The sequence below is a fragment of the Camarhynchus parvulus genome, chromosome 15, assembly GCF_901933205.1.
Source record: "Camarhynchus parvulus chromosome 15, STF_HiC, whole genome shotgun sequence".
Classification (NCBI taxonomy): domain Eukaryota; kingdom Metazoa; phylum Chordata; class Aves; order Passeriformes; family Thraupidae; genus Camarhynchus; species Camarhynchus parvulus.
Window position 1 is genome coordinate 10518352 of NC_044585.1, and position 17726 is coordinate 10536077.

The 17726-nt window shown below is 52.8% G+C and overlaps 1 protein-coding gene across 1 annotated transcript; it reads left to right on the forward strand.

Moving 5' to 3' along the window:
• The first annotated feature begins 698 nt into the window (after window positions 1-698).
• Window positions 699-14980, forward strand: BRAP (BRCA1 associated protein). Its single transcript, XM_030959223.1, has 12 exons — window positions 699-843; window positions 971-1117; window positions 1593-1794; window positions 2497-2686; window positions 4047-4160; window positions 4592-4740; window positions 6515-6590; window positions 7097-7235; window positions 8146-8255; window positions 9794-9883; window positions 11602-11705; window positions 12723-14980. Exons 1-12 carry the CDS (start codon window positions 762-764, stop codon window positions 13081-13083), a joined length of 1764 nt encoding a protein of 587 aa, XP_030815083.1. The 5' UTR covers window positions 699-761; the 3' UTR covers window positions 13084-14980.
• Window positions 14981-17726: the final 2746 nt, after the last annotated feature.

Genomic DNA, 17726 nt, shown 5'->3' on the forward strand with positions numbered 1-17726 from the left:
CAAAACCAGGGACCCCCAAATGGGGTTTTATACACACACCCCTTCAAGTGCTGGGGAAAACGGGATTGCTCATCACTAACACACACTAATTGCTGATCATAATCAGTGATTGTAGCAATGTGAGGGTCAGGCTCTGCTCCCAGGGAACAAGGGACACAAACAAGGTAAAACGGCCTTGAGGTGTGCCAGGGGAGGCTCAGGTTGGACAGCAGGAGGAATTCCTTAATGGAAAGGGTGGTCAGGGATTGGAACTGCCCAGGGAGATTTGGAGTCCCCATTCCTGGAGGTGTCCAAGGAAGGCCTGGACATGGCACTGAGTGCTCCGTGCTGGTAACAAGGTGGGGACGGGTCAGGGTCCATGATCCCGGGGGTCTCTCCCCTCAGGGATCCTGGGGGTTTCTCCCCTCAGGGATCCCGGGGCTCTCTCCCCTCACACCTCCCGGGGGTTTCTCCCCTCAGGGATCCCGGGGCTCTCTCCCCTCATTCCTCCCGGGGGTTTGTCCCCTCACGAATCCCCTCGCACCTCCCGGCCCCCCTGCAGCGGCCGAGGCTCCCGCTCTCGCGAGAACGTACCCCGAACTCTCGCGAGAAGCAGCGGCCGCCCCTCGCCGCCCCTCGCAGCCCCCCGCGCGCTGCCGCCGCCGCCGCCGCCGCCGCCGGGTACGTCAGCGCGCCGTGACGTCACGGGTCAGAGGGGAAAGGTGCGGGAGGCGGAAGCGGCGCCGGTCCCGGTCCCGGTCGGCGGCGGCCCCGCGGAGCCCATGAGCGTGTCCCTGGTCGTGATCCGGCTGGAGCTGGCCGGGACCTCCCCGCTGCCCGCGGGCTTCGCCTACAGCGCGGCCGGTGGGTTCGCCCCGCCGGGGGCACGGGCGGGGCGCGGGGCAGCGCGGCCGGGCCCGCTCCGCACCGCGCAGCTGCCGCCGGGGCCGTCCCGGGGCTGCCGGTCCCAACGCCCGCTTTGTCCCCGCAGCTCCGGACATGGCAGCGGAGAGCAGCGGCGCCGTGCCCGCCTGCCTGGAGGGGAAGGGCCCCGGGGAGCGGGCGGCCATCCTGCACCAGCACCTGGGCCGCAGGGAAATGACCGACGTGATCATCGAGACCATCCAGCCGCGGGCAGGTACCGGCCCCGCGGGCACCGGCGGCGGTTTGGGCTGCCCGTGGTGGGGGGAGCGTCCCGGAGCTGTCACCGGCCGGGCAGGGCGGGGGATCCCCGGTGTGCGGGGTTTGTGGGGTTTGCGGGGCCGGAGTGGGGCTGCGGTTTGGGGAATGAGCAGAGAGGCTCGGGGACGCGGGGGCAGAGCTGGTGATTCCCTCCCACTGAGCTCATCCCAATCCGCGCCTTTTCTCCTGAGCTTCCTGCCCGAGCTCTGGGACAGGGACAGGACCCGCTGGGGCTGTGTCAGGGGGGTTTAGGGTGCAGATCAGGGAAAGGTTCTCCCCAGAGGGTGCTGGGCACGGCCCCGAGGCTGCCAGAGCTCCAGGAGAGCTTGGACAAAGCTCCCAAGCTGGGATTGTTGGGGTGTCTGTGCTGCCCTGGGTGATCCTGGTGGTCCCTTCCCCTCAGTAAAGGGGAAACTTTGCCTCTGTGAAAGATGAAGCAGAAGCTGCCATGGAGGGGGGAAAATCCTCGGAGGCTGCATCAGCTGAGGACAAAACCAAACAGGAGGATCAAAGCCAGGAGTGTGAGGCTGCTCCAGACTCTCCTTCCAAGCAGCTCCCAGACCAGATCTCCTTCTTCAGCGGGAACCCCTCGGTGGAAATCGTCCATGGAATTATGCACCTGTACAAAACAAAGTAAGAATTGCTCATTCACGGCTGCTCAGGTGGGAAGGGGAGAGTGAGTTGGCCACCCTGGGGCTGTGGCTCCTGACTGGGGACAAACAGGAAGGGTGACTCCTTCCTGGGAATGCAGAGAGTGACTGGTGCTAATGGTGGAGCATGGGGCTGTGGGTGACACTGGGGGTGTTGAGGGCTTGTGAGAGTGTAACACAAACACAGATTCAAAAAAAAAAAAAAAAGATATTTGAAAGCAGCTTTCCAAGGCATCCCACAATTAAATGGTGATTTCAGGAGTCTTGGTGACAGGCCTGGGAGCTGTGTGAACCAGGGGAAATGTTTATTTATGGAGGTCTCATCCTGTATTCCAGGGGTTCCAATTCCACACCACTCCCCTGTAATTGTGTGGGAACTCCCATTTCAAGGCCTTCCTGAAAGAAAGGAGAGCAGATGGGCACTGGCAATAGTAACCAAAGTTGCTCAGTTGTTCTAGGAATGGTGCTGAACATCTGGGGCTTGCCAAATTCAGCTGTTTTTATAGAAAAACAGGTGTCAAACAATCCCACTGTTCCTGGAGCTCCCAGGTTCATCCTTGGCTGAAGGATGCCTGTTTGTGGTCACTCCTGATGACAAAAGAGGGTTAAGAGTCTGACAGCAGAGCTGCTGTGGCTGTGTGTCCCCAGCTGTGTGTCCCCAGCTGTGTCCCTGCTGTGTCCCCAGCAAGATGACGTCCCTGAAGGAGGATGTGAGGCGCAGTGCCATGCTCTGCATCCTCACTGTCCCCGCCACCATGACCAGCCACGACCTCATGAAGTTTGTGGCCTCCTTCTACGAGGTGATTGAGCACATGAAGATCATCAGGGACTCCACCCCAAACCAGTACATGGTGCTCATCAAGTTCAGCTCCCAGGTAAGGTGCCTCCAGCAGGAATGTCACGCCAGGTCACTGATCTGGGGGCTTGGGTGGCTTCACTGGGCAGCCCTGAGCCAGGGTTGTACTTACTCATGGAGAAACAGCCCTGTTCTCCTTCCCAGAGAATTCCTGGGGCTGCTGAGGTTAGTCCCACACCTGCAAGCAGTGTTTGGCTATCCTGTTCTTTTGGCAGGATGTTTTTCAAAGATTAATCCATTTACAGAGTTCTCTGCTATCTCTCAGCTTGTTGAGAGTCTTGAGCTGTGCTGAACGGAAAAGACCAAGCTAGGGGAGCTCCTTTTATTTGAGAAGACTTTTCCTGCTTTTCTGAGGAGCTGGGTGATTTCCACTGCCAGTGTGGAAAGGACAGAGCCCCCCAGTGTGAGAGCCTGGGGGTGAGTTGGTGCCCAGCTAACACAGTTTGCTCCTTCAGGCCCCTTGGACTGGGCACCTCTAAATTCCCCCCCTAATTCTTGTGTGGACCCTTTCACTTGGACATTCTCTCCTCCCAGCTGCACATGATTTATTTTAAGGTTCAGGGAGAGGTTTCCCCCAGCTGTGAATTCTGCCTGAGAGGTTTCCCCAAGCCCTTTGTGCAGATGGAGGATTTGTGTGAGTTTTGTGCTAATTGCAGTAGTTACAAAAATGGTTTTGTATCTCTTGTTGCATTCAATTACTCAGGCAGATATTTAGGGCTAACCAGCCTTGCAGCAAATCCCTAAACTTGTGCTCAGTTTGCTCTGAAATTCCTGTTTGAGGCAATTCCCTGAAGCTCTGTTGACCCCTAATGGCTGTGCCATTTACAGGCAGCAAAACAAATCTCCAGGTTCTTTATGCTCCTGCCTGGAGTCAGGAGAGTGAGAATGTGGTGTTCAGCTGATTGGTGGTTGTGGAGAAAGGGTTTGGGGAGCTCCTGAGGGAGAAGGGATGATGGATTTGGCAGGGTTTGGGTCAGTTCTGCCTCTTTTGCCCTTTTTGTGGCTGGGCTGTGAGTGGTGAATGGATTCTCTCCCACAGTGAAGCTGTTGCTCCTGTCCCTCACAGCAGCCTCTTACATTTTTGCAGAGACCAAATTTGCTTTGCAAATGCACTGAAATTGCCAACAAAGGGTGAAGCAGGTGCTGAAGGGGAATCCCCAGCTCCTGCTGAATGCTGCAATGCCAGTGTGGTGTCACTGCCCTGAACTCCACTCGTGTCTTCCAGAGCTGATACCAAACCCAGCACCAAACTGCAGAGCCTGGAGCTGGCTGAACCCCCTCTGGTGTTCCAGGGGAGAAGGGAGGATATGGGAGGTTTCTCCTCCTCTCCCTTGGGTGGGTTTTTCTGTCTGTAACCAGTTTCCCTGCTCTGTGCCCAGGCTGATGCAGACAGTTTCTACATGGCCTGCAATGGCCGGCAGTTCAACTCCATCGAGGAGGACGTTTGCCAGCTCGTCTACGTGGAGAGGGCTGAAGTCTTCAAGTCAGAAGATGTAAGTTTGGTTTGGTTTGGTTTTTTCCCCTGCACTTCAGAAGGTTTTAACAGGATTTTTTAAAGAATAAGCAGCAAAAATGCCTTAATACATCATCCCCACCTCCATTTCCCATTCCAGTGGAATGGGAAGAGTTTTTGTAGTGACTCCATGGACTTTGTGCCTCAGCTGTGACCTAAACCTGCCTTGGGTTGTAATTTAGGGAATCTACAGAGCACAGTGGGGCTGGTTGCAGGTGCAGCCCCTTCACTGTGGCCCTTTGAATGTTGGGGATCAGTTTCTTACCTTTGCAATAAATTCCCAAGCACTGTGTGGCCTCACAGCGTTCCTGTGTCACGGTTTTGACCCCTGGTGCCAGCAGTGAGGGGAAGCTGGAGTTGATGGCTGGTGCTGGGAAGGTGCTGAGCAGTTTGTGTGCTTGGTGCTTGCAGGGGGCCAGCCTGCCCGTGATGGACCTGACAGAGCTGCCCAAATGCACCGTGTGCCTGGAGAGGATGGATGAGTCTGTGAACGGGATCCTGACCACTCTGTGCAACCACAGCTTCCACAGCCAGTGCCTGCAGCGCTGGGAGGACACCACGTGAGAGCCTGGGCTTTATTTCCACCTCTGAGGCCCTGCTTGGAGTGCTGGGGGTTGTGCTGACAAAGCTCTGCTGGTCACTGTGGGGGCAGGAATTACTGCAAGTCCTCATGCTCAGTTTTTCCCATTAAGGGGCTCCTGGAGAAAAATCTCTCTGCCAAAAGTAATTGAACAGTGATTCCCAGGGGAAATTGTAGAGGAGTGCTGATTATCTCAAAATACTCCAGGAGAGAAGTGCTGGGCTAAAGAGGCCTGGCTGCACACACAGCCCTGCTTCACTCAGCCTTGGCAGCTCAGCCAGGCCCTGCCTTGGCATTGCAGATGGATCTGCTCCTGCCTGCAGCTCAGGGGCCTTGTGGGGAGCCCTGCAGCCTTCCCCTACCTGGATGCTGGGAGGGGAGGAAGAGGAGGTGAGGAAGAGCAGGTGTGGAGGGAAGGGGAAGGCAGAGGAAGAAGGGATGATGACCAGATGGCTCAGTAGGTCAGGCAGGGGAGGCTCCTGTTGTTCCAGGTGAGTGGTGGGAAGTTGTGTCCCTGGCACAGGGCAGGCTGGGGGTTGGACCTGTGTCTGTCCTTAAAGCAGCTGTCCTTGCTGCCACTGAGCCTTTCCTCTTGGTGCTCCCAGCTTCCCAAATCCCTGTGCAGTGGGATTTTGGTGTGCCTGGAGCCCCCAAGTGCTGCTGTCAGCTGGGTGTGTTTGCCATTCCTCTGGTTTGCTGCACCTCAGGCAGGCACAGACCCTGCAGCCGGAGGCTACAGATCCTCCCTGTGCCTGCTCCATCCCTGCTATCCCAATTCCTGGATTCTCTAATGGAATGTGAGGGAGATTGTAGCTCTCTGTAATCTGTCACTCCTAAGGCAGAGTAACAACTCAGTGAGATTGATCAGATTTGGAGCTGTGCAGGCTGAAGGGCTGCTTTGCTCCATAAATCCAGCCACTGGGAATTTGGGGCAGTGGAGCATAGCCAGTGCAGGAGCAAGATCCCAAACAGCCCTTAAATTTGGAATGTACAATTTAAGCAGAGCTTATGCTCCCAGTCTAAAGAAATGACAAAGGAAAACCTCTGTTCTCCTTGCTCAGGCACCACAGAGGCTGCAGGTGCCTGAATTTGCATAGGAACTGACTGCAGCCCAGTTGTCTCTTCCCTGGAAGATTTCTGGGGCTTACCCTGCAGCTGATGAAAAATACATCAACAGTCCTGGCAGCCTCAGTTATCCCATTCCTGAGCTGAGCTGCTGCTGCTCCAGGGCTGGACACAGCTTCCTTCTGCTCTGGGGTGTTCTGTCTTTGTGGCAGCACCAAGGGAGTTCCAAAAGAGGTGAAAGATCTGGATCTTCCTGTTACTGATGCTTTTAGGGTACAGTTATGGGATATTCTTCCTGGAAAAGCTGAGATTGGGGTGGGATTGAAGCATCTCCTCAGGGATGTTTTAAGGACTGAGGGGTGTTTGCAGAGTGTCACTTGGCTGTCCCCAGCACTGTGTAGTTCCAATGACCTTCCTCAGTGTGCAGCTTCTGTGTAAACCCCTTGGACTGCACCAAAACCAAACCCAGCTGAAATGGCTTTGGGAGAACTGTTCTTTGTTCTGTCACCAGCTTAAAACCAGTAACTTTGTGTGGAATGAATTCAGGTGGGGTGAGTGTGAGCTCATGGGTGATACAGGGAACCTCTGCTGCACAAGGCATTTCCCTGGAGCTCTCTGGCTCTCTTTTCCATGACTGGAATGTGAAGATGTTGGTCCCTCTGTCTCATGATGTTCTTTTTGCCCTCCAGGTGCCCTGTGTGCAGGTACTGCCAGACTCCAGAGCCTGTGGAAGAGAACAAGTGTTTTGAGTGTGGAGTTCAAGAAGTAAGTAGGTGGGTGGAAGGTGAGATCTGGCCTAGATCTGACTGCACAGCTGCTTGGGTTGCTTTGGGGCTTATTCTCAGGCTGATTTTGGGCTGGTTTTACCAGCCAGTGGGGTATCAGCTTTCCTTTTGAGTTGCATCAATGCTAGGAAGGGATGTCACCTCCCAGGTTTCCTGTTCTGACAAATCTCTGTGGTTCTTAGATCAGGGTGACAGCAGGGAGCTAAACCAGCCTGGTGGTGGTGGCCCTTCCAGTGTGTGCCCTCCAGAGCTTGCAGAGACCCCTCATTCCTTAGCCAAGGCCACTCTCCCATCTGGGTGGGATTTATCCAGCCCCTGCAGGGCTGTAACTGCCTTTGATGGGCTGGGCCCCCTTCTCCTTGGCCTCCCAGCTGTGGGGGTGAGCAGGAAAGCAACCACTGACAGCAGTGTGGGGTGGGTCAGGCTGTGTGGGGGTGCTGCTGCCCCCCAGAGCTGCCCCCCAGAGCTGCTCCCTGTGTGTTGCAGAACCTGTGGATCTGTCTGATCTGCGGGCACATCGGCTGCGGGCGCTACGTGAGCCGCCACGCCTACAAGCACTTTGAGGAGACGCAGCACACGTACGCCATGCAGCTCACCAACCACCGCGTCTGGGACTACGCCGGAGGTGAGCCCCCACCCGGGCACCCCCAGGGGCTGGGCAGGGGCACAGTGTGCTGGCAATGGAGCAGGTTGTGTCTGGGTTAATCCCTGACTTTGGGGAGCAGCCATCTCTGCTCTAGCAGCGGCTTCCTGGGAAGGTGACTCTGTCACAAAGTCCAGCGTCCCTGGAATGTTTGTTCCTCCTTTTCCATCATACCTCATTAAAGTCTCCCCTGCCCCAGAGCAGGCTTTGCCCCCAAGCAAGGCAGTCCTATCTGGATAGCTCAGTCCCTCTTGGAGACAGTGTCCAAATACCCAGGCCGCTTGTAGCTGTGGCTACCTTAAGCAAGCTCAGTGGATTTCACCTCTTTAGTGATTATCAGCTCTCTTATGATTTCAGCTCTTTGCTTGCTAAGGCACCTGTGGGCTAGGGGGAGAAGCAGATGAGGGAGAGAAGGAGAGCTCCTGGTGGTTCCACAGCGATGGTTTATTGAGGGGTCTGTGAAGGGTTCCAGCCACGGCTCTTCTTCTGCCAAATGGGCTAAAACATCCCCTTTTTATAGGGTACAGGGGGATCCAAACTTGTCCAGTAGTAGGGGTTAGGGGAAAGTGACCTATGGGGTTACAGAGGTAAGCTGGGGTCCCAGAGGCAGAAGACAGGAGCTTATTTTGCTGTCTCATCATGACTCAGCAATTCCTACTGTTAACTCTTAGCCCTCCACGGGGTCTTAGACAATTCTATGGGGTCTGCTACACCCCGTAAGGTATTTTTTCCAAATAGCCCATAAGGTGGCTGGGAGGAATCTGCTAAAGAACAAAGGCATGTGGTGTTGGCTTTGTGCCTCGCTGAGGGGCAGGGTCTGGGTGGTTTCACTGTGCTCCATGATTGGGGTTGCTCAGATCTGAGGGCCCATGGTTGGATTTTCTCTCCCCAGACAATTATGTCCATCGGCTGGTGGCAAGCAAAACTGATGGCAAGCTAGTTCAGTACGAGTGTGAGGGGGATATGTGCCAGGAGGAGAAAATTGATGCCTTACAATTAGAGGTAAATATTTTCACTTGTTGGACTCTGCGTTTTGGAAATGTTTCCAACCCCGCCACAACCACGGTTCGATCCCATCAGCTGAGGCAGCAGATCTGCTCCCAGCCTGGAATTGTCTCCAGGCAGGAGCAGGATGGGTTTACTGCCTTTTTTTTTTTTAATTTTTTTTTAAGCCTCTCCGTGGCTCTGCAGAGCCGATGCAGCGCAGAGCTGGCTGCAGTGTCGTCCTGTGGTCACTGGTGATTGAAGCAGAGCTGCTTATGCTGCTGCAAACAGGGGGCACTGGAGGGAGAAGTGGGTCTGAGTCACTCCCCAGACCCTTCCTAGTGGGTCTCTGTCTTGGGTTCAGAGCCAGGATCTGTGTGGCACTGTCAGTTTGGGTGGTTTAGCTCCCAAACTGAAGGAGGATGCAGGAATCCACAGCTGTGCGCTCACCTTGGCGAGCACAGAGAGCTGAGAGTCTGATGCCAGCCCTGTTCTGTTCCCCTCCCTTGAACAGATAATGATTTATTTATTTTTTGTACCTGTTGCCCAGCTTCTCCTAACTAAAGGAGAGGAGCTTGAAATGCCTGCCTCACTGAGCAGCCACTGCAGCACGATTTCAGCCGCATTAGACACGAGGGTTTGTGAGGAGGAACAGCCCACAGAGACCAGACTGGAGCAGCTCGGTGCTCACATAAATATTTGGTTGCTTTTCAGTGAATTTTCTGAATAACACTTAGATGCTAAACCAGCTAATTTTAACCCTTTTTTTTCTGTGAGGTGGTTGCTTAAAGCATGTGAGATCTCTCTGTCTAATGAGATTGAAATATTTCAAGAGAGAATGAATTTGGCAGTGTTTTGGCACTCAGAAATTACTGAGAGTGATCAAGGCTCTGTGCATGTTTAATTCTCTAGTGAATGCCTAATTTGATGCTTATTAGGCTGATGAAAAGGAGTAATCACCTTTTTCAACCTTCTCATGACTCATTTGCAGAACTAAAAGGGAAAAGATGGAATGTAGGGCATAGATCCTTGTTCAGATACCAAAATGACATTGGAATGGGCCGTACATGTTGGAGAAGAGTAATTGGGAAGTAGTAATTGGTTACAGAGAGCTGAGGGTGCTTTCCCAGAAATCTCCTTAGAGGAAACTGGATATGTGCATTGATCCTACTGCACTGGAGTTTGGGTTGTGGATGGGAACTCTTCCCCTCAGCCTTTGGAATCTCAGACTCTCAGGACAGGGATGGGTGGTGCTTCATTTTCCTGTAGACATTTATTGCTATTCCCATGAAAAATCTGTCTCCTTAAACAATTCTTGGTTGATACTTTCACTTGATCCTTGTTGTGCTGTAAAGGCTTTCCTTAATTTCAAAAAAAACCAAAATTACTTGATTGGGAAACCAAACTGGTGAAAGCCATGGATCTACAGCTGGGCTGGGTGTCCAGAACCTCCTGATTTCATCTGTTAAATTGATGAAATGGATTGTGGGTTGGAACCCTTAGGGCTCCTTAAGCAGCAGGGCCACCCTGAGTGCTCTGTGTCTCTGTGTTTGTAGTATTCCTATTTGCTGACGAGCCAGCTGGAATCGCAGCGGATCTATTGGGAAAACAAGATTGTCCGGATTGAGAAGGACACGGCTGAAGAGGTGAGCTCTGCCCTGGGCTCTGGGAAGGGTCCTGGCCCTGTTCAGTGGGAGAAGAAGGAGCTGCTGGATCTGTGGCTGAGCCTCGCGCAGCCGGCTCCGCTCCCAGCTGGGAAAATTGGCTCCAAGATGGATCTGTCCCTTATCTGGCTGCTCCCAGGGAGCAATTTGCTGCTCAGTGGTGCAGAAGCAGGTAGATTGCCACAAAGATTGCAGCTTGATTTAAATGTGCTGCTGGGGAAATGCAGCAGTGGTGGAAGGCAGCGTGGTGCTGCAGGATCCCGGAGCCATCCGTCTCTCCGACACGGATCTCCAGGGAACGGTGGTGGAGCAGAGACAATATGACTTTAATTTGCTCGGCTGCAGAAGGTGGAACTGTCTCTCTGCTCCAAATGCATATTGATTTGCCCTTTCTTTTTGATCCCTTCTTTCTCCTCATCACCCTTTGGGAAAAGTTCAGAGTCTCCTCCTATAAAGCATCCTGCAGGCAGGACTGCTTCAAAATGTCACCAGGAAAAATCCAGGGAGGATATTCTACTGCTTGTTCACTCTACATACATCCTTTCAACCAGGTTTAAAGTGAGTCAGGATTTAGAATTAAGTCCTTAACTTTCTTCAGGACTTCTAATTAACCATTTAAGTGTCTGCAATTAAGTAAAAATAGAAATTGTGACTGTTGAAGTGGTTGTCCTAAAGAACAGTTCCAGGAATCTTATGGAGAGCTTTACAAAAGGAAAGTATGTATCAAAAATGATCCTGGAGGTGGCCGGGAGACACAATCCTCAAAGCAGCTTCAGAATGAAACCACTCTGATCCCTGCTCCAAACGTGGTTTCACGTTTAAAGATCCAAATAATTTTATCCATGGCAGTTGTTCCATGGAAGTCTGGTCTGGATCGGTGCCACCATGCAGTGTATTCCATTATCAGTGCTCAGGCTACTTCCCCAAATTAACCATCAGCAGCACCAGCATTCCCTGATTAGGACTGGAAGGTTTCAAACCTGCTCTGCACCCGTGTGTGCTGACACTGACATTAGTGCAGGCTGCTCCTCCAGGAAAGCATTTCCCATTAAATTCCTGCCCCACAGCCTCTGAGCGTGCTGGAGGTGCCAACAGAAGGGAAACAAGAATTCCTGACTCTAAATTTCCTGTAAGTCTCATGCTGGAGGTTTGACACCTGGAGCAGGAGAGCTTGGCTTTCTCCAGGAGCAGCAGAGGGAGGAGGAAGGCCATGGCCAGGGGATGTTTGTGTTTGTGTTTGGGAGATATTGGTGTCAGTGGGCCAGTGCTGAGTCAGCCCCTGTTCATCTTCACTCTCATCCTCTGAGGTCTAGTTCAAAATGAGCAAAAACCCAGCCTTGAGGTGGAAATCTGAGTTTGCTGATGGATCCAGAACCACAAGAGAGTGGCCAAAGGAGTGCTGGATGCAGGCAGGAAGAAGTTAAGGAGCTGCTGCAGCTTTTGGCAGTGCCTGGCACGGATCTGCAGCCGGAGTTGCTGTTCTGTGGGAGCAGCTTCCACGGCAACGTGGCTCCTTGGGAGTCTGGGATCCAAGGGTAACACGGGGGGTCCTCACCAGAACAAAGCCTTGGCTCCAAGCTTTCCTTACCTGGGGAGAGGAATTGGTCAAAGTCTGGAAACAGCTCTGGAAAACCAAGTGTCCTGACGAAAGGGCAGCGGACTCTGAGCTGTTGGAAATGCCCCTGTGTTTGTTTTTACAGATTAACAACATGAAGACCAAATTTAAAGAGACCATTGAGAAGTGTGACAGTCTGGAACAGCGGCTCAATGACTTGCTCAAAGAAAAGCAGTCAGTGGAGAGGAAGTGGGTACCACTGCCAGGTTTAGTTCCATGCAGCCATTAAAACACCGTGCACTGACATCCAAAAAGAAAAAAAAACTCCTGCTATTCCTGGGTTTTGAGCTGTTTAAGCTGCAATACTGAGAACATGGCTTGCTTTATAAAAAGCTCTGATTTCTGTAGGTGTTCACAAATGGGAAGTGTCTGAGTGAGCCCAGCTTTGGGGCCATGAGCTCCCTTTCCACGCTCTGCGTGTTCAGCATTCAGGGATCCTTCCCCTCCCTGCTCTGAGGGAGATGCCAGCCTGTTCTGCCCTTGGTGGGTGCATCCAGAGGGATGAAAGGCAGCTCAGCAGGGGCATCACCCAGCCCAGAGGAAAACACAGATCTTGGGAAGTGCCTGGAGGAAAGATGTCCAGCCTGGGAATTGTGGATCCATGCAATCCTTGGGTGGGACTGTGTCCCTGTTCCTCCCAGCCCAGGGCCTGCCCAGCAGTCCTGGCTGGAGCAGGGAGCACAGGCATTGAGCTCCATGCTGCTCACCTTCCTCAGTGGGAAACGGGCAGAGGAGGGTGCCAGCAAACTGCCAGGGCAAAAGCAGAGTTGTTGGGAGCAGGAAGCCCTGTCTGTGAATCACAGGGCTGTAACCCTTATGGGAGCATCTTCCTTCCAGTGAAGTGGTGTTTTGAGGGTCTTGGAGTGTGGCAGGAGGACCCTGACTGCACTCAGCTCTCTCAGGGTCCCTTGTAATCCCTGTGCCCTTTTTGGCACCCATTCCAAAAGCTGCAGGTGGGTGTCCAAGGTCAGTTCCATCTCCCAGGCACACCCTGCCTGTTGTCTGTGCTGTTGGCATGAGATGGAATTGCCTGACCTGGGGGGAATTTCAGAATCTTGTATTGCCCCCCCTTGCCCATCTTAGCTGGAAAACCAAATTCCAGGTGGAGTTGGTGGACTGGGGGTCAGTTATCCAGTGAAAAGGCTGAGGTGGTGTTTGGTCTGGGTGGGCAGTGCTGCTGTCCTGACTCCTGCTTCTCTCTGCAAGGTGTTCCCAGCTGAACAACAAAGTGGCAAAGCTCTCCAATGAGCTGAAGGAGGAGCAGGAGCTGAACAAGTGCTTGCGAGCAAACCAGGCCTTGCTGCAGAACAAACTGAAGGAGGAGGAGAGGGTGCTGAAGGAAACCTGTGAGCAGAAGGACCTGCAGATCTCTGAGATCCAGGAGCAGCTGAGGGATGTCATGTTCTACCTGGAGACACAACAGAAAATCAACCACCTCCCAGCTGAGACCCGCCAGGAGATCCAGGAAGGACAGATCAACATTGCAGTGGCATCTTCTGCCAGCTCCTCCACAGCAGGCACAGGCAAACCTTCCTCCAGGAGAGGCCGTGGCAAGAGAGGGAAATGAGCACAGGAATTCTCTGCTGCCACCCTGGAACTGGCCGTGCCAGCAGCAGGCCAGGCTCACCTCGGGACTCGGGCTGGCAAGACCCAGCTCACTAAAGCTCAGCTAGAAATTGTCTCCAGAGCTGCTCATAAAACTGGCTGCAAGTCAGTGGAGGTGTCTGTGGTATTTAAAAGCATTTCACTGCACTATTTAGCTGTTTTTAGGCAGATCTTGGTGACCATTTTGCCTTCCCTCCTTTTCAGAGCCCCTCCTGTCATGCATTTGACTTTCTTGGAGAGTGTTTTGGGGTGGGGGGGTGTGGGGTGTGTCCATAGCCAACATCCCATTCCCTGTGGGGATGCTGTAGAGTAGGCTCAGCCCGGTGTGTAAGGCTTCTCCAATTCTTCTCCTGGATTAAAAGTATTCTCAATTAAGAAGTTATTTAATAAAACAGTGTAAATTAGGTTCTATACATCTCCTTTTTGTATGTGCAGTCCTGACACTGCAGAACTGCCTGTGCAGGAGTAGAGCTGTAGTTTGGAAAGAAAAAGGAGTGAGGTGTGGAAAATAAACCATCTTAGTGGTGTAAGAAACCAGGCAAGTCCTGAAGGCCAATGGTCTGGGAATTCAAAGTCTTTAAGGGACTTTCCTCTGATCTCTCTTAATTTTAAAGGTGGCCTTTGAGAGGCCAGTGCTTGCTGTGCTGCCTGTGGGGCAGAAAGGGTGGAAGTTTTGTGTTCTGGGTGCTGTTTAATGTGGTTAATTTATAGATATTTCTACAAATTAAGCGGAGTCATCTGTGAGTTGGGGAACACATTCCCAGTGCTCCTGGACTGGGGTGTGTGTGTCCCCTGCCTGAGCTGCTCTGGCAGTGTTGCTGGGAGCTCCAGAGCTGTTCTCCTCAGAGCCAGGTGAGGAGAGGGACAAGCACAGCCTTTTCCAGGCTCTTCCCACATTCCTGGAGCTGCCCCTCCACCGGGTCCTCACCAGGAGCTGCAGCTCTTGGTTCAGTTCCTGTGCTCACCAAAACGTGGCACTATCCACAATCTCAGCTGGCAGAGCTGCTGTGTGACTTGCCCCAAAGGGACACAGGTCCTGGAAGGGAATTTTGTGCACAAATCTGCTTTGGTTTGGGTTTTCTGTTGGTTTTCACTTAGAATCTAAGACTCAGTGCTCTGGGGTGGGAGGTTTTTCCCTGGAGAAGCGACTGTCCTGGTTGCTGTTGTGCTCAGAATCAGAGCATTTAAAGGCTGATCTTTTGTTAAAAATGGCAGGGGAGTCCCCAGTTGTCTTTCCAGGCCACAGGATGATCCTGGTCCTTGTTGGAACAATCATGACCTTAGTTTGGAACACTGAGACAGCTCTGGCTGAGCAGGTCCAGCCTGGAACACAGGCATGAAACAGCCAGTCCTTTATTGATAGAAGTTGTTCTTTTTTTGGCCCATTGAAAGGGACAAGTCCCAGTCCCTGGAATGACCCTGGGAAGGTGGGTGGGTCTCATCCACTTCCTGCCTGCATGGACAGAGAGAGTTGAACTTCCTCACTGGAATTACAGGGCTGGTAGTGCACTCTGGGCATCCCCTGCTTGGGTTTGGAGATCTGCCCCCACCACCTGGAACTTGGACCTTTTCTAACTTTGGAGCAGGAATGTACACTCACTTTTCCAGTGTGTGGATTGTACTACCAGGCCTCTGCCTTCTGTAAATGACTCTAAGGACCTCGAGATGTACAGCACGGCTTGCTCTCCTAGAGAAACTATTTTATTTAAGATATATTTTTACACCATTAAGATCCTCTGACCTTTTGCTGAAGGCTTGCTTTGTGTAGAACACTAAAGATGCTGTACTGTATCTTGGAATTCATTTTCAAAAAATGTGATGGAAAATTAAACCAGCGTGCAGTTCTTTCTGTGTGTTTGTTCCACTGGAGGGGAGGGAGGAGGTTATTTTGGAAGCCTGATAGTTTTTAACTCAAAGGCAAAGCTGTCCAAATGAGCTCTTGGCCTTCTTTGGGCTGGGGAAGTTGGGCCCAGCTGAGCTGATAGGAGCAGATAAGGCTGGGCAGTTATCTCTGGGCAGCTTGTGCAGAAAAAGCAAGAATTGTAGAAGGCTTTGTGTTAAACCAAATAACTCTCAGTCCTTGAGTCCCCTCCAGGTTCTCCTTAAACCATCCCAGGTGAGCAGAGACCCTGCAGTGTCTGTCTGGGTGTTTATTCACTGCTGCAGATCATTGGGAATCTCCTTCCCTTGGGAGGCTTCCCACAAGCAACTGGGGCTTGTGGTGAAGGGAAAGGTCCCAGCTCAGGCTGCTCTGTGACTTTTCCTTACCCCTCATCTGGACCCACAAGTGCCTGGAAAAGCTTTGGCCCTGGGAGCTCAGCCTGTGGTGAAGTTTTGCCATCAGCAAGTGGAGCAGCAGGTCAGCCCTGGCTGTGACTCACTGTCCCCACAGCAGGAGGCTGCACAGCCTGAACCTCGCCAGCGCTGCACAGCTGAGACTGGCCGAGCTCCTGCTGCGGTTACAACCCTTGAAATAGACATTTTAATTTGGAAATCCTGGAAGGAACACACCTTTCTCCAGCTGAACACAGGGGTTTGCTGGGTGGACTCCCGGGGAGCTGTAGGACACAGCCACGTGTGGGCTCCATGGAATAACAGAGATGTTCCTGCAGGAGCAAGAAATGAGGGACCTGCTCTCCCCAAAGCACTGCTGGTGGCCAGCACGTGCTGGAACTTCCCTGGATGCTGCTGTTCCCTCTGGAAAAGGTCCCTGCTTCACCTCCTGGCAGGGAGGGACACCAAAGTGATTCTCTGAGCAGGTGCAGGATGGTGACCTGGAGCCTCTGCTGTCACTGCTGCGGGGACAGCACCCAGCTGCCAGCAGAGGAGGTGGCAGAACTGCAGCAGAGGCTGTGCCACTGCGGGGCCAGGGAGGAGCCCAGCTGGAGCAGGGTCCCAGCCAGCAGAGCTTGGCAGAGGCTGGAGGATGCTGAGATGATTCACTCCAGCAGCTGCTCCCCAGTGAGCGCAGGGAGAGGCGGCTCCACAGGCGGAGGGGGACAGAGGGCTCTGCTCCCCTGCTTGGGGGGGAAGTTTTGGGGAGCTGGGGGTGAGCTGGGGCCCAGGGCTGGACTGTCACTGCTCCATGACAGGAATGTTCCACCTGAGCCATGGCAAAGCTGGGTTGGCAGTTTGGGGTGACACACCTGACATTGCTGTTTCTGGTTCTAGAGTCTCATTCATTTTTTGTCCCTTGGGAAGAACCTGTCCTTTAATACCAATTAATCCCCTCCATGTCACCATTCTGCAGAGGAGCAAAAGTCCTGGGTGAGGTGACATCTCTGCCTTGTGCCCAAGGAAAACCTTGCATGGTGTTGTGAACACAGTGGACACAGAGGCAAAGATCCATGGGCGTCCATCTGTCTGAGCTGGAGCCCCCCATGGCCATGCTCTCCACAGGGCTACTCTGCTCTCCCACACCCTTTACCTTTCCCCAAATCCCTAAGGCCCACTGGAAAACTCCTGCCTTGATCTGCACCAACCAACTTGTCTGTTTTCCCTTGAGCTCTGAGAAATTCACATCCATTTCCCCAAAACCTCACCCCCCCTTTTTTTTACATAAATGGGCATTTTGGTCTAATAACTGTGTTTTAAAGGTAAACTCATCCAGCTGCTCCAAAGGAGATCCCACACCAGGACAGCCAGTGGTGTTTGGGATGTGTTTTGCAGCACAGGAGGGATATTTGTGTATTCCTCCCCCAGCCTGAATTCCTGCACACATTTCCCAAGGCAAGAATTGTGCTTGGGTTCACCCCAGAATCCAAGGAGCAACAGTAAAACAGGGACAGGTTTGCTGGGAGCAGGAAGCAATCAGAGATATTTGCTTTCATTCCAGCAGAAACCCCACACCTACAGCTTCCTGCCCCTGCACCACCCCTGAGCAAACATTATTTATAGCAGCAAGAGCAGTTATAGCTTTGCCCCTTCTTGACCTGGAAGTAATTGGTTAATTGAGTTAGACAACAAACCTCAACACACTCGCATGGTTTCCTTCCACCTTCTCCCAGGGAGCTGGAGAGTCAAACTCCTTCCATCCCAAGCTGGTGAAAAACATCAAACACCTCCGGGAGAACAATGTTTACTTCCCCACCAGGAAATTGGGCCCTGTTGAAACTTCTTCAGGGCCAACAGCTCCTCCAAAGCTGCTGCTCCTGGGGGGTTGCAGCTGAGCTGGAGCTGGAGCTGAGGTAGGTGGGGGCTCTTTGGGGAGGGTTTCCTGAGCTGTGCTGAGGCTGGGAAGCTGTGGAAAACCTTGTTGCTGCTGCTGCTGCTGCTGCTGCTGGGAGCTGAGCTCTGAGCTCACCAGGAAGCTGAGATTTTGGTCTTTGCAGATTCAGTAATTTGCTGGTTTGGTGATTGGAGAGATTCTCTGGGTTTGTGGGCCCAAGGGCAGTGGGTGAGGATGAGCTGTGTTAAGCACGTGCTTTATCGCCAGCCTGAGATCCTGGTTGTGCTGATTTTTCCTGGAGACAGACTGCAATGAGCTGGTTTCTTTGCTTGTTTTCTGTGTCCCTATGTGGTGGCAATGGCCTTGGAGGACAATGTCAGTGTGGAACATACCTTGGCCTCCTGGATGCAAAGATGATGCTTTTGACAACAATTTAC

Excerpts from the sequence above, each read along its gene's own strand:
- BRAP (XM_030959223.1), top strand. The coding sequence starts at position 762 with ATGAGCGTGTCCCTGGTCGTGATCCGGCTGGAGCTGGCCGGGACCTCC. Across the intron at positions 1,795-2,496 it reads ATGCACCTGTACAAAACAAA|CAAGATGACGTCCCTGAAGG; the intron begins GTAAGAATTGCT and ends CTGTGTCCCCAG. Across the intron at positions 4,161-4,591 it reads AAGTCTTCAAGTCAGAAGAT|GGGGCCAGCCTGCCCGTGAT; the intron begins GTAAGTTTGGTT and ends TGGTGCTTGCAG.